Below are 24092 nucleotides of genomic sequence, written 5' to 3' on the forward strand. Positions count from 1 at the left end.
AAATATATAACATGTTCAGTTAGATTTTTCTTTCCCCAATTCTCATGGTAACTTCCAAAAACTTCTGAAAATCTCTTTAACAGAACTTGCTTGGCATAGCAAAAAGGAGAGATATGTGTGTTCCAGCCACTGAGCAGGGCCTTGCCTCATTAGCTCACCTAGGTATGGTTTCTCTTTCTTTAATTTGCTAAGTCTTTCTACACCCAAAGGAAGTAAACCACAGTATCTCTAAAGATCATTTCCTTCTCCTTACATTTTATGATTTTATAGTTTAAATTGTCACTTTTCAATTATAATTCTGCTTCAAACTGAAAAAAAAACCATCACCCTGCTTTCTCCTATTGGCAAGGCTTGTTTATATAAACAATCTTAACAAATGCTCATGTGATGGTTCTCAACAAGCACAAAATAGAGTAGCTATTGATACCAATAGATTTATTGCATATGTTCATCAAATTAATCTAATATTTGCTCAATTTTCACCTGACTTTGTTCAAACAAATACTGAAATGTCTTGGAGAAATCACACACACACACAGAGGCACAGACACAATATAAGCATCCTTTGTGTGGTTCTACCCTTCATTAGTTTTCCTCTTCCATCTGCAAATCAAAACCTCTTCACACAGGATATTTCACTATACTCTTCAGGAATAAGATCCCTTTCGGTCCTGAGAATGTGGAGGGAAATGAGTGTTTTCAGCAACCTGTCTCTAAGCTAAGGATTTCCCACCACCTGCTGCTTTCTGCACTTCACAGCTAGTGTTCCAGCTCGCTTTCCTGGGAGGAGAGGAGGAGACGGGAAGGGAGGGGTGGAAGGTTGCAGCGTGCAGGAGGCGGGATTGAGGGACGGGAGGCCGGGGCAGGCGTGGCCCGGCCTGACTGCGGGATAAATACGGAGAGCGGGAGCCGGGGCGCAGAGAGGACTCCCGGGGACGCCTGAGCCGAGCAGCACCGAGGACAGCGACTGGCGGCGCGGGCGCCCTGCGTTCTCGTCTCCCGCAGCCCGGGGTTTCTTACACACACACACACACACGCGTTCACGCTCGCGCACGTGCACAGACACACACGCGCCTATACCCTGAGGCTCTCACCCCATTCAGCGCTGACACACACATACTCCACGCAGACCACCCACTCCGCTCTACGATGGCAGAATCCCACCTGCAATCATCTCTGATCACAGCCTCACAGTTTTTTGAGATCTGGCTTCATTTCGACGCTGACGGTGATTATCTTTTATCTTTTTAACTGTTCGAAGAACCTTGTCCCACCCTTTTCCTTTCCTTGAGCCTCCTGATCCGATTATCCTTCATTTCTTTTCTTTGCTTCTTCACCCATCTCCCTAATCTCTCTCCAGTTGGCTGCCAACCATGAACTTTAAAGTTTATGTGATGTTTCTATGTTATCCCAAAACCTTGAAAGTTTTTTTCTTTCTCCAAGGATGATACTAATAGAAGGTGGGGGGCTGGGGTGGAGGGTAGCGAGAGCGAGAGACCCTACCCTGCAAAGTTTCTACGGCCACACTCATCACCCCAACCATCCTCCTTTGCCCTTAGTGGGTCTCTCCCAGGAAGAGACCGCTGCCCTGTCGTGTATCTTTTGCGGGTTAATCAATATTGAGGCCAAGATAGGACCTCTCCGTTGGCCGGAAAATAGCTGTTGTGGAAATTGAACGGGGAAGAAACTTAGAGTGCAATGTCTAACAATTGGGGGCTTCTTTGTCTTTACAGGAAGTGGTTACCTGGAAGGAAAGGAGCTTCAGAACCTGATCCAGGAGCTCCAGCAGGCGCGGAAGAAGGCTGGTTTGGTAGGTTGAAGTTTGCAAGGGAGGAAAGAGACCTTTGCCCTTGAATAAATATTCTAGCATTCTGATAAAGAACTAGCGAAATCAAATGGTTTCCGGAAACGTAAACATTTATTTACTGAAAAGGGGAGAAAGAGTGCCTTTTGAAATTGTGTAGGGAGAAAGAGAGGGAGAAGGAGGGGGAGACACAAAGACAAAGGAGAGAGAGAGAAATTCCTTAAAGGGAAAAAGCCCTACAATATGAAATCAGAGCTTTTAAAAGATTGTGTACTTGTATTTTAATCGTACTTAAAAGGAAAGTGTGGGTGAGACCTGTTAGCAGATCACCACCTCTTCTATTGAGTTCAGTTAGGTAATTTTTAACCTCTCTTTAATAGCCTGAAAAGTAAAGGAGTAGAAATACATTTCTGCCCCTTGGAGGTCAGGAAACCAATCTGCAGATTATGGATCTCTTATTCTATTGCCAATTATTATTCTTGTAATGTTGATGTGGTTGGAGTGAGGAGAAAATGTCCTTCCTCACTGGGGGTTAATTTGTACAACTTTGCAACATAATAATGAGCAAGAAATTTAGCAAAAAGGGGATTCATTTCTGTTGTGAGGAAGAAAATCAAAAGTTAGAGATGTAAAAAGTAATTTTAAGAACTTCACACATTTTAAACATGCAAAGTGATTCTCTAATGGGAAGCAATTAGTAGCATTTTTAAAATAAGCTATATTTGTAATTTAAGCTATCAGTTAATTTTTACTAATTATGAATAACTTCCTTTAGGCATAAATTAGCCTGTTACGAAATGATATTGTCAGCATAGAGATTTTACATTATATATAAACAAATATATATGAAGATACAAAGATATATCTTTAGAGGAAAATATAATTGTGTGAGCTTTTAGCAAATCACCACCTCCAGCACTGAGTTATATACATAATAGTATACATAAATATGGGCTTCCCTGGTGCTTCAGATGGTAAAGAATCTGCCTGCAATGCAGGAGACCTGGGTTCTATCCCTGGGTCAGAAAAATCCCCTGGAGAAGGGGATAGCAACCCACTCCAGTATTCTTGCCTGGAGAAACCCTTGGACAGAGGAGCCTGGCGGGCTGTGGCCCACAGGATCACAAAGAGTTGGACAAGACTGAGAAGTATGGCGATACATACATATGTCTATACATATTATTCACTAATAGTCACCTTTTTATTCTTTCTAAATTGAAAATTGTGTGGCACACATCTCCGTACAACATATCAAAACAACACGTAGCTTTCCAGGCTCCTCTGTCCATGGGGTTCTCCAGGCAAGAATACTGGAGTGGGTTGCCATGCCCTCCTCCAGGGGATCTTCCTGACCCAGGGATTGAACCCAGGTTTCCCGCATTGCAGTCAGATTCTTTACCATCTGAGCCCCAGGGAAGCCCAAGAATAGCCTATCCCTTCTCCAAGGGATCTTCCAACCCAGGAATTGAACAGGGTCTTCTGCATTGCTGCAGGCGGCTTCTTCACCAGCTGAGCTATCAGGGAAGCTCCAAAAGAATGCCAGAGGACACTGAAGTGATGTATAATACATTAAAAGCTATCAGTTGCTAAAATCCAGTGATTTAAATCAAATTGATTTAAAACCAGAGAGCACTCTGGGACCCTGGGTCAGGAATATATCCTGGAGAAGGAAATGGCAACCCACTCCAGTATTCTTGCCTGAGAACCCCAGGGACAGAGGAGCCTGGCAGGCTACAGTGCATGGGGTCACAAAGGGTCGGACATGACTGAGCACGCACACGGCATTCTGGGAATTGTTTTACCAGGTTTGATATTACATAAATTTGAAAGTGTAATAGGACGGGGTCAAATAAAATTGAAAATGTTTTATACTCTCTCCATACCATCTTATACATTACCATGTAAATAAATTCATGCAATATTATCATTATAGATCTAGGTATCTTTGACTAATAATACAAAACATTTTCTTCTATAGTTAAAATACATATATCTAAAATATCTGGTTGGGAAATCTTTCTTACCATAAAACTTCTAATTAAAACCTTTAAAGATGTTTCCAGCAGCTAAATGATTATATTTTAATTTTCCTAGAAGTAATTTTAATATTTATTTTCAGCTTAGAAATTCAGGCATTTAGAAACTCTATACATGTTTTCAGATATTTCTTTTCCTCTTCCCATTTTAATACATATACTTTTTGTAAACAATGACTTGTTAGAGTTTGTTAAATTTTAGATCTTAATTATTTTTTTCTACTGCTAAGTTTCCAATCTTAGAATATTGGAAAATGTTATTGTTGGATTATAATCCAATAATACCAAATCTGAGCACAGGTTCAGGATTATATTAAGTTGCTTAATAGCTTGATTATTGTAATATAGGTTTGAATAGTTAAAATCTAAATCAAGATATGAATTGAAACATTCATGTACTAGACAAATATTTCACTATTGGCCTCACTGTATTAAATCAACTTTTATCTATTTTTTCTTCTCTTTTTTTTTAGAACTTAAAGGTTGAACTTATAAACCAGGTTTCTTTGCATTTCTTGCAACAGGATAACAGATTTTACTGTATTAATGGAAAAATTATTTGGCTTAGCATATTAATAATGTGAAATTTCAAAATTTCACTAATATTAACTGTAGGTGAATATAACATTAATGAAATATAATAACTCAATATACTTTCAGAACTAGCATTTAAAAAATTTACATTTTTTTATAAAGCTTTATTATCATTATCATTGTAAGTATGTTTTGCACTGTTTAAGGTAATAAAGGCAAGTTGAAATTAATCCATATTGGAAGGGGTTTTTTAAGCCTATTTTAAGCTGCTTAACTACTATTTGTTACCTTCTATTAAAGATATTTACCTTTAACCAAAGTAGGATTTTTTAACACTGGTAATAATAATATTCAGCCTCAGTACAGTCCTCACACTCTATTAAGATATTTATCCCTAGAGCAAATGTGTGTGATAGATGCTCTCACCATCTTGTTAGTTATGATAAAAACTAAGACCTTAATTTACTTTTCCAAGGACACAGAATAGGACATTCATAAAGGCTGACCTATTTTACATTGGCTTCAGTTAATGCAATAGGGCTATTTTAAATGGGCTATATTGAGGACCCAAGGGTATAAATCCAACTTCCTGAATACTAGTTCTATCTCTGTTCAGGTCATTAGTTTACTGTTCAGAGCTATCTATTCTGTCAATATGTGAAGAGGTTATGTAAGCAATAGAATAGATTGAAAAAGATAAGTCAAACGAGATGAAAGCTTTCACCGTCCCTCTTCAATATATCTTCTGTACGTAACTAAATGGGAGCAAGAACATCCTCTCGTTAGAAAATGGAAACAAGGAAACACTGGCGAACTGCTCCCTAAATCACTCTTGGAGGCAAAGATCTTCAGCATATAGTCAGTAATCCAAACTAAGGTCATCAGATTGCCTGTTTCTAATGAAAGTACAAATTGGTCAAGTCATTTTCATTAATCTGACACAAATTTTTCTGATTTTTAATTTGTAAGAGCATTTCCAGCTTCTTCCACCCTGGAAACTGTCTGTTTACAAATGCGTTGCTTTTGAACATTCACATTTGCTTGTCCAAATTGAAAACACAACACTAACTTCCATGGATAAAGCATGTTACAATAAGAAATATGTTATAGGATAATTAGTACAGCAATATAAAATAATCTTCCCGGAAGCAAGTACTGTTAAGGTACAGTCACAAGGATCACTATATTTAAATTCACTAAAGGCTATGAACAGAATAATTCTGACTACATTATTAAAGGATAACATATTCTCAAAACTAATAATAGAAGGTAAATCATAATGACTGATTCAGAAATTATGTCTTTCATTTCAAACCAGTAAAACTGGTACATTAGTTATATCCTAATTTTCATGAAAAGGTTAATCAACATGCATAATTCTAAATGGTTCTAATTCCAGTTTTTCTTTGTAACAAGTTATTAACATGATAACAAGCATACTGTTTGTTTTTTTTAAAAACCTTCTTCTTACCTGGCTTGTTATAATTTTAGGAGTTATCACCTGAGATGAAAACTTTTGTGGATCAGTATGGACAAAGAGATGATGGAAAAATAGGAATTGTAGAGGTAAGGAACTTATGTATTGTTTTCATACAGTTTTAAGAAGGGAGCTTTTTGAAGTTGTATTCAACCCAAACATGATAGGCAAAACCTGTTCTAAGAGGCTTATTTTACTTAAGTAATATGCTATCTTTTGTTCAGAGATATAAAATCAAAAACTGCTCAGAAATGAAACAGACCTAAGAATTTTCATAATCCAAGCCGAAATTTAATATATTACAAAACTAAGACCTAAAGAAGTCAGATGATTTGTCTCTGGCTATGCAACTGTCTGCTGGCCCTGGTGCAGTTAGAGATTCAGGTCCCCAACTTCTGGATGAGTACTCGTCCCATTACCTTACCAGCCTCAGTTCAATAAAATGCTAACCAAGAACCGTGGTTCACTGGTATTTCTTATTAACAGTGTAGACTTTTCTGTTAGAATATAAAATGAACTATTTGCAGTCCCTAAAGATGATCTTATGGCAAAAAGTTGCATCTTGTTTTCTGAAGTTCCATTTTAAATTGCCAGTTGGCCATGTAAAAACACAAGAATTTAAAGTGGGTGAATATTTTATGATGTGTAGGTATAGTTTTCTTTTAAGTCTTTAAAAGTTGAAACTTGGATATCAAATCTTATCTTTTCCTAGTGGGGACAATTTTTTTGTCTATGAATCAAGGAAGCAAAACTTTGACTATACATTAACTCTTTTGCATTCTTCAGATATGTGAAATAGTACTTTTTTACTTTTATAAAATCTAATGTCTCAGCTACTTTCTTTATCTCTGCAACCCATTAGAGAAATTGAGTGGATAACTTTGTCCAGAAAAGTTAATAAGGTCATAGTTTAAAATATATCAAATAATAGACATAATTATGTTCTTTATATAATGTTCTTAGTGTATTAGATTGGGAAGTATTCTTAGTCATAATTTACCTTTGATTCAGAGAACTAACCTGGTTTTCAAAAACTGATGTTATAGGACACCAGTGATGTCAATGTGAAATATACTTATTTTTAAACAGCTACTACAAATAGAGTTAAAGAAGGACATACTATTATTATCTTTGTAATTAAAATATTTCCCTGGAGTATACACTTTTCCCTTTGCCTATGCATAACTCATTATTATATAAATAGATAAATTAATAGTAATGGGACTTATAGACTAACATAGAGGCCAACTAATCAAGATATGAATTGTCAAGGATAAAAAAACAACACTGAAATGAACATAAATGAGATGACATAAATCTAATTATTCAAAACTAGTCCGAAATTCTGAAATCAGTGAAATTATAGATGTGGCTATTTGAGAGTCTGGCATACTTTGTGACTCTAGGACAGGGAAGACTGTCATCTTGTATTTAATGCATTTCAACTTAAAGACTCCAGTGGACTCGGCTATTTTTAATTTCTTCAGTGACCCTAGGTTACAACAGTAGCACAAAAAGCATGGATCTTATTCACATAGATTCTATATTTTTAAAAGGACAAGATGAATAAATCTATTTTGAATCTATATATTACTGCATATTATATGGGATAACCATTTATGAAGTATTATTTGAGGTCCAATCTGAATGAGAAGCTAGGAGTTACTACCAGATACCTTTTCCTAGAGATTTGATGTAAGGAATTTCCATGAAGCTTGGGAAAGAAACTGTTACATGAAAGAAAGGGATTTCTGTGTGAGGAAAGATAGAGATAGTTAACAAAAGAGAATGAAGAAGTTAATGAAGACTGCAATGAAGACATGAGGAACTTTTATAGCAATGACAGTAAGAAAGAGAATTTTCATTTATTTGTATGACATTACACAATTTTGGAACCCACTCCAGCACTCTTGCCTGGAGAATTCCTGGACACAGGAGCCTGGAGGGTTATAGTCCAGGGCAGAGTCGGACACGACTAAAGGGCCTGAGCATGCACACAATTATGGAGTGTTTTCAAACATGTGATCTCATTTGATCCTCATAACAAAATAAAATAAATTTATAGCTGAGGAAAGTTGTAGCTTAAATAGAATTTCAGCCACTTTCCTCTAAACCACTCAGCTTTTTTTTTTTTTTTTGCAATTAATAATCCACATATTTTCTGCATTAAAAGAAAATATTTTCAAGCTTCTGTTCATTGATTACTTATGGCAAGGCTTAAATTTAGCCAGGTTGAACGGGGATGCACTAAGTATAGAGCAGTTATTGGACCCAAACACTTGAAACATGATTTGGAAAGAACTGTCAATCGGTGAAAGCAGAAAGAGTTTAAAGGAAGAGAAGGGAACCCACATAAGACTTAATTAGAAAGTTTAATTATTCCAGGACATGCAACTTACTGTTGCATGGGACCCAGAAAAGTTAACCAAGATTTCTCACTTTAAGGGTAAAGAAATCGAAGCTCAGAAAGGTTGAATGATGTGTCTAAGATCCCACCGGCAAGGAGTGACAGATCTGACTCTGATTCCAGAATTCTTTTTATTAATCAGAGTTATCAGCCAAGACACAGAAGGAAGTGAAGAGGGTCAGTACTTGGAGAAACGAGAAGGGGAGAATGGGGGAACAGGGAAGAGATTGCTGCTGTAGTTCACAGGCAGGTTGATCGTACTTAACCTGGTTAAGGAGGAGGGATGAGAAAAAAGGAGAGATTACGAAAAATCATTGGAAGAAGGGAATTGAAAGCTACAGATTACTTGTACAAAATGGAGAAACGGAGAATGGGGAATGCCTGAATTTATAATGTGCCCTCTGGTGTCACCAGTAAGTTGTGTTAAGTCAAGTTCATCCTTTCTGTTTTCCAATCTGACACATTTCACTTGCTAAGAAATCCTATATATAACATGGAACATAAATACACGAATTTCAGCCAGCTTTGAAGGAATAAAAAAAAAAACAGGTTTTCCAAAATTTATAATAATTTACAGATTCCCATCAGCTCACATCAAGTACATGAACTTTCATGTTCAAAGGGAAAATAGATTAGATTTGCTTATGTATTGCCCACTTAGTAGGTGTATTCAGGGGCTCGTCAAAATCTAATCAAAGTAAACCAAATGGTATTTATGTGGTAGTCTGCTTTCCAGGTCAAATTGACTTGGCTTTAATTGAAATGTGTTGTTCAAAAGATCAGAAAATATAGTGGTTAACTTTCAAACTTTTGTTTTAAAGAAGTTGACTGACACTTTCCAACAACATGCTCTTACTACCTAGACATGTAAAAACATGTAAAAAGAAGGGTAATATACGAATATGCTTTCTTGTGAACTTTTAAGTTTCATGTCTTTTAAATAGATTTTCAAATTCACACAAATACAGCTTGATAATAAAGAGATTGTTGATACAAACTCAAAACAGGAACTCTGAAATTCTGAGATAATTTAACAAATACCATGACAGTCAAAATGTTCTAAATTTATTCAGACTAATAGCTCTATTGCAGAGAAGATTGATTAAAATAGTCAAAGAGGGAGACTGATTTAGCAGATAATAGAAATTCCTTCTCTGGTGCTCACATTAAGTATAGATGTTTCCCTTAGCGGGATGTCAAATCTGCAAACTTTTCACCTGATCGCTTGGGCACGGTATGAGAAAATAGCATCCTCTCGAGTTTTACTGTGTCTATTTGTCCAGGTCAGTGCATCCACCGGAAAAATAGATCTGAAAGCTATTTCAGTTGTAAAATTGTAATAACCCTCCCAGGGAAGCAGGCCTTTTTCTAGACTTTCCTTCTTTTTTCTTGATAGTGGGATTTAAGCATGTAAGTTTAACCATAATAAATGTAATTTTTTAAATAGTAAGCTAGTTTTCTACCTCAGGCTTCCCTGGTGATTCAGCAGTAAAAAATTCACCTGCAATGCAGGAGGCTTGCAGGAGATGAGGGTTCAATCCCTGGGTCAGGAGTATACCCTGGAGGAGGAAATGGCAACCCACTCCAGGATTCTTGCCTGGAAAATTCCAAGGACAGAGGAGCCTGGCGGGCTACAGTCCATGGGGTTGTGAAGAATTGGACACGCCTGAGTGACTAAGCATACACAGTTTTCTACCTCGGAGTTCAGGGAAATGACTGACAATAGAATCTTATTTAGAACTTCATTCTTGATAGATTTTTAAAAATAGTTTATCAAGACTGAAGATTTTAATGGAGGGTGATAGTTAAAGGACAAGAGTCTCAAAATCAAAAAATCAGACTGATTTCAAATCTGGCTCCAACTATAAGCTATGTGATAGCGGGTCATTTACCTTCTCTGAGCCTGTTTCCTTGGCTGTGAACATGGATGACATATGAATATCAACATCAGATAACACCTGTCAAAAACAGATAAGCCCTGGTACACTAGAAAAACTCAACAAATGTACTTGCTATTATTATTAAAAATAAAAATATTTCATTAGAAAATTTATGCCATTTTTTTAATGTCAATCTTTTCCCTACTCTTATAACTTGTCAAATTCAAATTATTAAATTCAACTAGCCTTTAATTTGTGTGAAAAGATTATTTGCCTTTTAAATTTTCCAATTTCCTGGACTCACTTCTCATTGGCTAGAAAAATATTTCTTTGGCTTCCAAACCAAGAAAGTGAATGTTTTACTAATATGTGTTGAAAGAATCTAACATGCACCAAGATTGTCTTCAGAAATTATGCCTTGTGTGTGCTTTAAAAGATATACCTCAGGCATTTATATTTCTTGTAAAGTTGTTCTTCACATGTCCTCTCCCAGCACCTAGCATAGGTAGGTGCTGTAGTTATCACTACAGTTACCACTAAGTTATCTCTTGCTTTGAAATTGTCTGAAACAAGATTTTTCATTATCTGCCTCCCTGTAAAATTATTGCCAGTGACTATGACTCCCCAGCATGCGGTCTAGTGCCTTGCAGGTTCTGAATCATGGCCACGTGAGCCACAGCAAGGGATTTCAACCTAATCCAAAGCACAGTCAAGAGCTCCATTATGGCTAGTAATAGAAGAGAGGTGGTGAAGATCCCTGTTCTGGGACAGGTTGGTTCCTTTGGGGACCGTATCTGAGTTGAAGAGAAGCAATGAGGAAGTTTATTAGGAAGTGCTCTTGGAATCAGTGCCTGTCCAAGGGAAATAAAAGAACAAAGCTGGGCAGAGCGAGACGTTGGGCTGTGATACAGTCTCAACTTTGGCTGACCTTACAGTGAGCTCTGAACTGGGACAACCCTTCAGAGATGTCCCAAGTTTTGAGTGAGAGAGCTAGGTTTTATATCCCCATGTGCCTCTTGGGATCACAGCTCTCGTAAGCCCAGGTAATCTCCCCAAGAGACCTGCCAGCTGAGACCACAACAACACTCCTAGCACCCAAAGAGAACTCTAGATGGCAGTCACAGTGGCCACCCCAACCCCTATCCACAGCTTAGTAGCAAGCTATTTGAATTCTCACAGTCTATGCTGATCCTGGATGGTCAACTGCCTTCATTCGTTGGTTGAGTAAAATATCTATGGAAATTCTTGCAGGTGCCAGGCAAAGAAACATTAATTAAGTCACAGACCCTTTCCTCAAGATGTACATAGACTGAAAGAGAAGACAGGCAAGTAGAGAGAAATTTTTGCCTTCCCACTCTCAGTGACAAGCAATCAATTTTTGTAAATGAAGCTTTGAAAGATTCTCCTAGTAGCCACAGTTATCTGCCTTCCATTCATTTCCTTGCTTCTCTTAACTCTCTTCTCCAACCCATAATAAAGTTTTGAGAGTTTATAAAAAAGCAGGCAGGCAGATTGAAAATTAAGAAATCACCAATAATCTTGGAACAAGTAATACAGGATACTACTGTTGACAAAATAGAGGCAACAACAGCCCTACTTAACAGCTTGTATAAAAGACCTGTCACCTTGTAGACATGGTCGTAGAGTCAACAGCTGGAGAGTTACTGCACCCAACTCTGAAATTTGAATATTGATTCGTATGCTTTCCCTAGTGGTCCAGTGATTAGGACTAGGTGCTTTCACTGCCAAGGGTCTGGGTTCAATCCCTGGTCCAGGAACTAAGATCCCACAAACCACATGATGTGGCAAAAAAAATACACACAAAAAAAGATGATTTGTTATGTTATTTGTTTGTTGTGAAGGGGCTTCCCTCATAGCTCAGTCGGTAAAGAGTCTGCCTGCAATGTGGGAGACTGGGGTTCAATCCCTGGGTTGGGAAGATCCCCTGGAGAAGGAAATGGCAACTCACTCCAGTATTCTTGCCTGGAGAATCCCTTGGACAGAGGAGCCTTGTGGGCTACAGTCCATGTAATTGCAGAGAGTCAGACACGGCTTAGCAACTGAGCACACAGCCACATCCACACATACTTACTGCTTCTTTCTTAGTGGCTGGTTTGTCTTATGACAGTGTTTTATGCGTTTAGGACTCATTGCTAATGTCTATAAAATATGATGGCACTGATAAAAAATAAAGGAAAAAAATATGATGGCACTGTATTGAGTTTAACATTAACAGTTCAATTAAATTAAAAGATTGACTATGTTGCATGTAGATATAATATTTATTTTATTATAATTAAACCAACTAGGACCAAAATAGCAGGGGTGAAGAAATATACATTTATACTAAACATGAAGAACAATTTTACCTTCTCTATATGCGACATTCTTAGAGACCTCTGGACTTTATGCAAGTTATGTGAAGTTTAACTTTTGAAACAAAAGAGGTTAAAATTTCCCTAATTTTACATGTGGTCCTTGCTTGCTAGTTCCATCTTTTAGTTTTTCTGTTTTTTATCTATTTGATGGGTTTTGATAAGTAGATTTTTAAGAAAAATTATGATTTTGTTCAAACCAATGTACAGTAATTTTGAAAATCCAAGCAATATAGAAAATCACAATGAAGATAAAAAATATGCTCACTACAAATCATTTTAAGTAGGTATTTTTAATGAAGTAAAATTATTAAACAATTACAAACATTTATGTCAAGTACCTAACATGCTGAGCACCACACCAAGTATTCAGGGGATGCAGACAAAGAATAGTCTTTGCCCTCCTGAAATGAGTGGTCTATGGGTAGGTCTACCAAAAGCTTACAAAGTGGTATCTGACAATTTACATACCAATAAGGAAAGAGTTGGCACTGGCTATTTCCTGTTTCCTAAATTAATGCTTGCATTAATGCATAACCATACTAGTGACCTTTGTTTGGAAATAAGAAAATGTTTTCTGACAGTCATACCAAACATCTTAACAGGATATCTGGCTCTACCCCTTACTTTCATCCCATTATTAGTGCCTGAATGATTCTAATTTGAGATATTATTTCAAAGGCCTAAAAACAAGATAAGTTAAAGGACATATACAGCATAAAGAAGCTGAGGTTACTTGCATATAAGATAGAATGATGCATTTTATATTTTAAATTTTTTAATGGACCTAAAAGGACAATTTTTTTTTAAGTGTGAGAGTCTTATATAACTTGGTAGATTTTGACATGTATGCTGACCTAAAGGTTAATCTAGTCCACAGGTTTTTTAGTCTAAAATTCACAGATGAGGGTCCATGCCTGTACTTCAGGGGATTCACCAACTTCTGGAAATTAGATGAAATATAGTGTTGTAGGTTCATTCTTTAATGGTGAAGATGCAGTGATTCTAACAGATTCTCAAAGTCATTTTGAACCCAGTACATTTAAGAGACAGTGGTTTCTATTTCAACTCCTCATTTTAAGTGAGGAGCATGCTAAGATCCAGAAACGGCTGAGGGATTTGCTGGGGACCACAGCTAATTAGCAGCTGCCCAGGAATAGAGCACACACCTTCATTAGGCCGCCAGTCCAGCTCCCGCGCCCCCTGCGCACAACAGATAGATTGTACTCATCTCAAAATGGGATCTGGAGTCCTTCCCTTCTCCAAAAAAAAAAAAAAAAAAAAAAAGGAGCACTGAAGTTACAAAATGAGATCTTCGGAGAAATGTCTTCGGGTCACTCGAGGGAGATCATCAAATAAAATTTAAGCCCTGGACTCAAGCAACAGATGTCCTTTTAGCAGACGCCAAACATTTGAGAACTGATATTCCCTATTACCGTTCAGCCCCCACTGCTCACTGTTAAGTGTCTGTTCCCATCTCTCTCTATTGTTTTACCATTGCCCTGAGTTTATATTGCATTGCATCTCTTAACAAGCTTTCTCCTCCGACTTCAGAATTCATTTTTGGCCTGTGTCCTCTCCGCTACATTCATCTCTCTCAGCCTCTTCTTTTATGAAATGTATGGTCCCACGTGTGCCATCCTCCGGGCCCTCGCAGGAAAAGGCCTGATCTGTGGCACAGGACAGGTGCAGGGCCCGAGCCACCGGGAGGAGCCTGCTCGTGTGTCTAGCGATGAGAAGTGTCAGCCACCCTTCCTTTGAGCTTCCTAGGCATGCCTGCTGCAGCCTTCTCGCTGACCCGAGAACCGATCCCTCGAGGGCAGCAAGCGCTGCAAAACACGATGGCGCTTTGTAGGGACCAAGTACCGAAAGGGAAAATCGATGGCCATGCTGCTCCTCGCCTAGTTTTCCGGGTAATAAAATTATGGTCAAGCAAAACTAAGAGCAGGAAATGAGGGAGACTTGCGTTCAAGCGCCTTTGACCAGCTTCGTCCACCTTTTCCAGCTGGCCCACGTGTTACCCACAGAAGAAAACTTCCTGCTGCTTTTCCGGTGCCAGCAGCTGAAGTCCTGCGAGGAATTCATGAAGGTACGGGAAACCTCTGCCCCGAGTGGCGTCTTCAGATACCGGGAAGCAGGGACACTGACCTTTTCTAACGTGTTTGGTCTTCCTTATCCAAAATTATTTACAGACATGGAGGAAATATGATACTGATCACAGCGGCTTCATAGAAACGGAGGAGCTGAAGGTAAGCAAACAAAAATGTGCACATTTTTCCCTTTCAAATACAACTATGAGTTTTGTAGTTTAAAAAAAAAAACAAACTTCCCACAAAAGAAACTAACGTTAAGCAATGGCACATTTTCATCCACTCTTCCACATGGTTAATAAAATACCACATCAAAAAAGAGACTGCACGTACTTCTTGAAATTCTGTTCAGCAACTGACATTTTCTGTGGTGTGTACAAATTGTTAATAAGGGAAAGATAGATGATAGAGAGATAGATATATGATGGTATACTAATCCAAATAAGTCAGATTATTTCCGTTAAAATTTGACATTTTATTTCAGAAGTTAAACAACTATATAGATGTCTCTTTAAAGATAAAGAAACAACTCTTGGACACCAATTGTGTGCCAGGCACTTTATACATATCTTATTTAATCTTCATGTGAGTTCTGCGGGATTAATGTTACCTCAGTAAGGAAAAAAGGGAAGAGAAGTTAAGTGATGAACTGAAGGCTACACGGAACAGGACATACAGCTGTGATCTGTGAACTAGTTTGCTTCCAAGGCCCCTGGCTTACTGTATCTCAGTAACAACAAGAAAAACAAAGTCTTCATATAATCAAACTTCTGAAAAACTGTAACTTTGAAAATGAATTTAGCAATTCATATCTCAGAAATGTACTTAGGAGCTGGTAGGAGAGGAGGGAGATAGGAAGGAAAAGGGAAAGAGATCTGAAATCAAGTCTTGTCTCTGGACAGATCTCTTTATCATTCTGCCTCATTTTTTCATCCTTTATTTGAGGGTAATAACACCTACCTCTCAATTTACTGTGAGGCTCAAGTAAGATGTTACATCTGAAAGATTTTGTGAAATACAGGTAATATAAATTGTATTATTCACGAACTCAATAATTTACTAGACTTTCAGAAATACAAAACCATCTTTCTCTCATTTCTCTAAATTGACCTCAATACTTCTCAGTCTGAAAGACTCTATTTTCTCTATCTTTAGGATATAGAATAACTAAAAGAAAAACAAATATTGAGCACCTGCTATGTGGCAGGCATAATACTAGATGCTTAAAATGTATTTTGACATTTAATCCTCAAAGAAAATTTGCAGGGGAGGTATTATAATTCCCATTATACAAACAAACAAACTGTAATTCAGAGAAATTAGATAATTTTCCAAGAGTACTCAGCTGCTTGGGAAAAGAACCTGACTTTGGACATAGAATATCTGATAACAGTAATAATTTTTTTCCCCACAACATCAAAAGTTTTCAGCTTTAGTCACCAAGAGTTACCTCTTATGCTGTTATGTATGTAGGGAAACATGAATATCAAACATGGTTTCCTGGTCATAGTTTAACATTGTTTGAGTTACACGTATTTGATCATTGAGGGCTTCCCAGGTGGCACTGGTGGTAAGGAATTTGCCTGCCAACGCAGGAGACTTAAGAGATGTGGGTTCGATACTTGGATCGGGAAGATCCCCTGGAGGAGGCCACGGCAACCTACTCCAGTATTCTTGCCTGGAGAATCCCATGGACGGAGAAGCCTGGTGGGCTACAGTCCATGGAGTCACACAGACTGGAACAACTTAGCACATATGTATAATCACAAAATTGCTAAAGCATATGGAACTAACAACACTTAAAAATGCAAACATTTTTCATGTGAAATCACCAAAAACTATATTTTTCACAAATTTGTAGTTCAGCAACCCACAAGGTGACAGTTAAATTACTGTGTTTTTATTCTACTGGACCAAAAAAATTCTTTTAAAAATCATTTCAAGTTTATAACGAAACTTTAGCTCATTTCCAATACTGACCTTCTTTGTTCTAAATTTTATTCTCAGAAGAGATTCTAAATAGAAGTACTTCTCTCTGGGGAATTTTGAAGATAAGTTGGCATTCTTTTTTAATGGATCTTTCAAGAAAGCTAATTTTAAGATTCCATAATGGAGTAAAACATTGCTTGCTCTCAGACATGACTTTGAATCTCAGCGTCCTGAAGTTTCTCCCAGGCTATTTTTGTGACCACCATTTTAGTCTCTGATGAGGATTTTTAACCCAATTAGTCTCTGACAAAAGCCTCATATGGTTCAAAAATAAAATTCATCCCCAACAGATAACTTTGAATTTTCCATGCTTCACTTTGAATTTTAAGTGGAATGTTTGAAGTGAAAATAAATTTATGAAACCAAGAAAAAAGTCTCCTTCCTTGAAAATAATGAAGTTAGATCATCCCAGCAGAACTAGAAAATTTGGGAGGGAGATAAATGACATCAAAGCTGAAGAAACCCAATCCTTCAGTAATGTCTTAACATATCAGCTCAGTTTTCCATAATTGCAGTAATTCATTTTCTGAACAAATAAAGACATTGCAAATGAACAGCACTAGACAAAGTGAAAAACTATTATATTCTTAAGTACTTACATTGTCGTTTATGTGGCAAGCTTTTGAAAGCTTTTATTTGATTTATTTCTCTGGTAAAAAAATTAAAATCACTCCTAAACTCCAACTGTCAAATTAATAATCATCTTTTCTTTCATCCTTCCCATATTAATTTCTACTTTGATGTGATTCATATCCTTCAAGAATTAGGTAACGCCTGCAGCTAACTATTTTAGTTTGAACAGTCAGGTGAAACATTCTAACCAAGGTGCTTTGGACTGCATCAAACCTAAAAGCTAATCCAGCCTCTAGTGAAGTGGCTATACACTGATACAGAAATACAGATTGTAAGGGCAGAAAATGCACTTGAAATTAAGGGTAGATCTCCACCTTGTATACTAATAATTGTTCACATACCTCTGAAAGGTATAGGGAATCCATTCTCTTTTTTGGGCTTCCCAAGTAGCTCACAAGCAAAGAACCTGCTTGCCAATGCAGGAGACATAAGAGACGCAGGATCAGTCCCTGGAGGAGGGCATGGCAACCCACTCCAGTATTCTTGCCTGGAGGATCAATCCCGTGGACAGAGGGGCCTGGTAAGTTACAGTCCATAGGGTCACAAAGAGTTGGACATTACTGAAATGACTTGGCATGCACCCAGGCATAGTGTTTCTTATTTCTTGGAGAAGAATCACATGAGTATCTGTGAAGATACCATTAGGAAGAAATGCATCCATTGGGCTAGCTGGCTTTATAAATTTTTACTCTGAGTCCTACATGGTGCATAATCTAACTTCTCTTTAAATTGAAATCATAAATGCATAGCATACCATAACATGGTCTGACCCATCAGTTCTCAATAAAAGGCAGATGTCATGCCTCTCAAAGGCAGCATCACTGCTGGATGCCAAGAGGACCTGTCTTCTAATGTTCTCCATTCATCCAGTCCTATTCTCAAAAAGAGGCTTTCTTTGTATTCTTGGGGTGTTCCATTCCAAGGCAGGCTGTAAAGAAAGCAGATTGTTATTGATGAACTTTATCTGTTTTTTGTCTTAACAGAACTTTCTAAAGGACTTGCTGGAAAAAGCAAACAAGACTGTTGATGATACAAAACTAGCTGAGTATACAGACCTAATGGTAAGACTGATCTTGAAAAGATTATACCCAAGAGCCTATGAAATATTACGGTGTTCTGGCTAATTCCCAAGACTACACAGGATGAAATGAATAAACCATGGTGTGGGCATTATATGCATACATATATCATTTCACTTGAAAAGTGAAATACCTATGAAGCTTCTACCTTGTAAGGCTAGCTTCAAGGCTTCCTGTATGAGCGTTTCCTTTCTTGTGGAGTTAAGTAATTTTCATCTATCAAAAGATCACTTACTTAGAAATTTATTCTGTAAGGATTGATTCATATTTTCTGCTCATACTCTTTGATGCTGTAAAAGAGAAAAACAAAGTAAATATTTATTTTCCTATTATTATTTGGAAAGTTTCAGGATGTGCTATGTAGTGCCAGACAGCATATCTCCCACATCTTGATACATACAAACACATATTTGCAAGAAAAATAAACAATGATGTTCCAGAAGTCTAGCGTAAGATCACTTTTACTCTATTTTATATTGCTGTGATAAACTTTGGTAATTGACAAGTCATAGAATTGAAATTTTGCACTGAAAGTTTAATAAATGCTAGTTTCTAGAATTTTGCCGCCTATATAGGTAATTGATTACTCAAACTTCTTTATTTTGAATTTCCTTCTCTATGCAACAAATATTTTTTTTAATACAAAATAATGCTTTCTGTCTTTCAGCTGAAATTGTTTGATTCAAATAATGATGGGAAGCTGGAATTAACTGAGATGGCCAGGTGAGTTTAGGAACTATGCAAATATTATCATTATAAGCTGACGTTTGTCAAAAATCTAATGCAGTTATATAATGTTTTTCTCTTAAAAGATTACTACCAGTGCAGGAGAATTTTCTTCTTAAATTTCAGGTATTTCTCTTTTTCTCTACCATACATAACATTTCTCAAAAGGTTAAAATGTGGGATATCTGCCAAGGGAAGCACAATGAAATATAATTGTAGCATTTTAATCTTTGCCCTCTTCTCTATCATCTAGGGAGTCAAAATGTGTGGGAAAGAGTTCAATAAAGCTTTTGAGTTATATGATCAGGTAAAAAAAAATTGTTTCTTATCTATAATTTGATTTTTTAGAAAAATTTGGAACATGCTCAAAAAGGGAAAAAGCCTCAAACTCAAGGTTATATTTAAAGAAACATGAGCTATTAAAATTACTCAGCCAATTTATTCTTGTCATAGGAAATGAATTACGTTATATCCCAAATTAGACGAATTTGATTCAAATCCTATGCTACAATTTATCTCCTGTGAACTGTGAAGAAGATACCAAACTCCTCTGATCCTTAATTTCCTCATTGGTAACCAAGAGATAATAATACTCAGTTTGCAGGGTAGAACGAGGGTTGAGCTAGATGAAAATATCCTGCAGGGATTCTCCCACGTAGGGTATAGTCAGATCACGTGTGTGAGGAAAGGTTGTGCATGACGTCAGCAGTTAACACGCTTGTTCCTTCTAATTTCTCTCCTCCTGGACCAGGCCAGTCCCCTGGAGGCCCTAGTACAGCTGTCCCACTGTGATAATGGCCCGCCTCTGTTACCGGCCGGGAATATACTTTCCCCACGCCTGTGTCCTCCCTCCAGCAAAACACTTGTGATTAATTTCTTACTTCAACGAGAGGTAGTGATATTGTTAACATACAGGGAAATAGTAAATGCAAAATCGCTTTGAAAATTTCAAAGCATTTTACAAATGTAAGGTGCTGAATGAGAGGAAATTCGTATCTGTTTTGGAACTTTGGAGCAGTTAAAAATTTGAGGGTCTGACCTACGAGGTTAGTATATCTGCCAAATTTGCAGTAGGCAGATTTTCTGAGGATTTCAATTATTTCCATTTTACTATCTTTGCCTTTTTAATGGATGAGGTTGCTTACATATTATTTTATTACCCCTCCCATAGGATGGCAATGGATACATAGATGAAAATGAACTGGATGCTTTACTGAAGGATCTGTGTGAGAAAAATAAACAGGTAATCTAGTTACCTTGCCATTTCCTTCTTAAGCAAACTTGATGGATCCATCCAGATGCAACCACACATCTACTTTGGAGAATCTACTGTAAAACTTTATAGAGGAGAAGAAGTAGATTTCAGTTCTTAACTTGATTTCATACTGGTCTGAATCAGTGTTTAACTGTGATAAATAGATTTGAAAAGTTACCTTGTGATTTATTTACATTTGTATAGAAGTTTAATCCAGCTCTTCTTTTTTTTTTTTTTTATTTATTTATTTTTTTATTTTTGGAGGCTAATTACTTTACATCATTACAGTAGTTTTTGCCATACATTGACATGAATCAGCCATGGATTCACATGTACTCCCCATCCCAGTCCCCCCTCCCACCTCCCTCTCCACCCAATCCCTCTGGGTCTTCCCAGTGCACCAGGCCCGAGCACCTGTCTCATGTACCCAACCTGAGCTGGTTATCCGCTTCACCCCAGACAACATACATGCTTCAATGCTGTTCTCCTGAAACATCCCACCCTCGCCTTCTCCCAGAGTCCACAAGTCTGTTCCATACATCTGAGTCTCCCCCTCTGTTTTGCATATAGGGTTATCGTTACCATCTTTCTAAAGTCCATATATATGTGTTAGTATACTGTAATGGTCTTTATCTTTCTGGCTTACTTCGCTCTGTATAATGGGCTCCAGTTTCATCCATCTCATTAGAACTGATTCAAATGAATTCTTTTTAATGGCTGAGTAATATTCCATGGTGTATATGTACCACAGCTTCCTCATCCATTCGTCTGCTGATGGGCATCTGGGTTGCTTCCATGTCCTGGCTATTATAAACAGTGCTGCGATGAACATTGGGGTGCATGTGTCTCTTTCAGATCTGGTTTCCTTGGTGTGTATGCCCAGAAGTGGGATTGCTGGGTCATACGGCAGTTCTATTTCCAGCTTTTTAAGAAATCTCCACACTGTTTTCCATAGTGGCTGTACTAATTTGCATTCCCACCAACAGTGTAAGAGGGTTCCCTTTTCTCCACACCCTCTCCAGCATTTATTGCTTGTAGACTTTTGGATAGCAGCCATCCTGACTGGCGTATAATGGTACCTCATTGTGGTTTTGATTTGCATTTCTCTGATAATGAGTGATGTTGAGCATCTTTTCATGTGTTTGTTAGCCATCTGTATGTCTTCCTTGGAGAAATGTCTGTTGAGTTCTTTGGCCCATTTTTTGATTGGGTCATTTATTTTTCTGGAGTTGAGCAATCCAGCTCTTCTTAATGCATTGTAAAACAAGCAGTTCTGTCTCATATTTTATTACTTGACAGTGGTTAATTCACTTCCACGTTTAACTGGATTATAATACTGTCTATGTCCTATTTAGGATCTGGATATTAATAATATTCCAACATACAAGAAAAGTATAATGGCTTTATCGGATGGAGGGAAGCTATACCGAACAGATCTGGCTCTCATTCTCTCTGCTGGTGACAACTAGGGTTGAAGACCATGACCACTCATTAGTGATACATTGTCTCTAAAAAATAATTGTGCACCATAAGGACGTAGGCTGTCTTTTCTTTTGTATCTGTAAATTTAACTGCATATAGATAATTATCCAAGATCTGTGGCACACTCTTTTCAGATTGTTTCTATACTCTTTGTAATGTACAGTTTTTGTAACCATATGACTGAAAAGGAGGATGTCTATGCTTAGGCCAGTCAATACACCCAATGAAAAAAAAATAACCTAACATATTCTTCCTTCCATACATGTCGTTGGACAAGACTTCCCTCAGAAATCCACCAGGATTAGTCTCTAAAATCCTAGTCTCTGATATTTGTCACTATTGAATAGAAGGATTATACATAACAAGCTAAGCATTCTTATTTCAGACAATCTGAAGTCTGCCCAACAAAATAGTTCTAAGCTGTATTTCCAATTGGAAGAAATGTGCTTTTGCATCTAAAATACCAAACTACCAATCAATAGTTAATCACGGCTCTATGAGGTTAATAGTCTCACTTCACTGGGCAAGAATTTAGTGAATCAGCAATACTTCTACTGCTTGAATTCTTGTCAGTCTACTGGTTCAAGTTGATTTGATGACAAGGAAAGGCAGACAATGCATAGATCTACCTAATTCTACATTTGTATTTGTATTTATAAGTCTACTGTCAAAGAGTATGACCTCAACCCATTTTCTAACTGGTTTCATGTCTTGCAGCCTATAATTATTCTAGGAAACTGCTGTTTTATGTCATAGTCTATGTACTATCAGATTAAATTATATATCAAGTATCCTGGTGTTTACTTTGCATACTTCTTGGATTTTCTTTCTGTGTAGAACTGTTCTTCTCCACCAAGGGTAACTGCTGCCTCTGAAAATAATTTTTTTCTGGATACGACAGCCCTGTTTTTACTACATAAGTGAATTTTAAGGTAAAATTCACGGCACCCTGATTATTGAATGTTACATCAACAATTTTGTCTATTCTGTGAATTCTATATTTCATACTGATCAGCATTCAAACTAGTTCTATTTCTATCTGCAGATAGTTTCAAATGAGTTAAAAAGAACATCTGGAAAGAAATTGCTAATGCAATCATTTATCTTATTTAGCAAGGGTAATTCTAAAACATTCTCTTGACACACATTCAAGCCACAGTTTCATATATTTGTAGCTAGAACATACTATACTGGCTATAGTTGACATGTCATGCTTGGTGATTTCTCATTTTTTGATTGTGAAGCAGGGAACTATGAGAGATGTGTCTCTGAAATTTATAGTTACTACCAAAGAGTCAATGGTTCTGGATCACTTTGAATGTTGCCATTCTATAAATTCAGCACTGATTTTCTCAATTCATATAAATAACAAAAAGTGAGGTATTTCTTTCCCCCAAGAATGAACAGAAAAGAGATTGCCAAAAAATAAAATTTATCATATGATTTCAGTGGTAGACTGGCTTTGCTTTTAGTGTGTAAATGGAAGCACTGGACTTAGGCTGAATTTAACTACTAAGAATAAATAAAAATGAAAATAACTTTAATAATTTCTTGTATTTCTGTTTTCTTCCTCAAAAAAGTCAGTGAACATGTAACCCATGATCAATCCATGGGAAATGTAGGTTACCAAAATTATTACACCCTAAGACATCTAATGGGCTTCCCTGCTGGCTCAGATGGTAAAAAATCTGCCTGCAATGCGGGAGACCTGGGTTTGATCCCTGGGTCAGGAAGATCCCCTGGAGAAGAATGGCACCCCACTCCAATATTCTTACCTGGAGAATCCCCATGAACAGAAGAGCCTGGTGGGATACAGTCCATGGGGGCGCAAAGAGTCGGACATGACTAAGCAACTAAACACAGCACAAGGCATTTAAATAAATGTACAACTGCCTGACTCATTATTATTGAATTATGGGATGCCTCATTGAATTAATAGGTGTCTCTGACATTAAGATTTACAAAGGAATCTCAATAAACATAATCAAATATTTCTTCATGAAAGATGTTCTCTAGAGAAGTAGGAAGAGTATGCAGAATTTCCCTACATTTCATCTGTGGGTGAACAGCTGTTCATTGCAAAGTATACACCATAACTAGACCAAGTCTGGTACTCTTACAATAATAGCGAGGAAACAGAAAGAAAAGCAACAACAAAAATTCTGATAGGAGTATGTCTGAGGGAATGTCTTAAGAGTGCTGACAGTAATACGGGCCACAAATTGAGCACCAGGCCCATCAGGGTGGACTTTAACTCCTAAGCACTCCCAGGGAAAATTCTTACAACTCAGCTAAATTAGTCACAATTACATATAGGTGACAGGC

General features: G+C 37.3%; 1 protein-coding gene and 1 long non-coding RNA gene across 3 annotated transcripts; one reads left to right on the forward strand and one right to left on the reverse strand.

Moving 5' to 3' along the window:
* Positions 1 to 905: 905 nt before the first annotated feature.
* Positions 906 to 22558, forward strand: CALB1 (calbindin 1). 2 transcript variants are annotated; one of them, XM_020870026.2, is made up of 11 exons: positions 907 to 1228; positions 1734 to 1810; positions 5866 to 5940; positions 14519 to 14602; positions 14706 to 14762; positions 18209 to 18286; positions 18972 to 19027; positions 19117 to 19156; positions 19284 to 19337; positions 20202 to 20273; positions 21641 to 22558. In XM_020870026.2, exons 1-11 carry the CDS (start codon positions 1150 to 1152, stop codon positions 21752 to 21754), a joined length of 786 nt encoding a protein of 261 aa, XP_020725685.1. In that variant the 5' UTR covers positions 907 to 1149; the 3' UTR covers positions 21755 to 22558. The 2 variants fall into 2 exon arrangements, with proteins under 2 accessions (XP_070333524.1, XP_020725685.1); XM_070477423.1 differs by lacking the exon at positions 5866 to 5940 and having other exon boundaries at positions 906 to 1228.
* On the reverse strand, positions 14836 to 20206 carry LOC110122505 (uncharacterized). Its single transcript, XR_011491539.1, has 2 exons — positions 18540 to 20206; positions 14836 to 18153 (listed from the first exon to the last, which is right to left on the reverse strand). It is a non-coding gene; the product is annotated as an uncharacterized lncRNA (long non-coding RNA).
* Positions 22559 to 24092: the final 1534 nt, after the last annotated feature.

The sequence above is a fragment of the Odocoileus virginianus genome, chromosome 15 (assembly GCF_023699985.2).
Source record: "Odocoileus virginianus isolate 20LAN1187 ecotype Illinois chromosome 15, Ovbor_1.2, whole genome shotgun sequence".
Taxonomy (NCBI): Eukaryota; Metazoa; Chordata; class Mammalia; order Artiodactyla; family Cervidae; genus Odocoileus; species Odocoileus virginianus.

What these genes read in the sequence shown, in the direction of transcription:
- CALB1 (XM_020870026.2), top strand. Translation starts at nt 1,150, where the DNA reads ATGGCAGAATCCCACCTGCAATCATCTCTGATCACAGCCTCACAGTTT. An exon ending in TAGAAACGGAGGAGCTGAAG is followed by an intron (nt 14,763 to 18,208) that starts GTAAGCAAACAA and finishes TTGTCTTAACAG; the next exon opens with AACTTTCTAAAGGACTTGCT. An exon ending in CTTTTGAGTTATATGATCAG is followed by an intron (nt 19,338 to 20,201) that starts GTAAAAAAAAAT and finishes CCCCTCCCATAG; the next exon opens with GATGGCAATGGATACATAGA.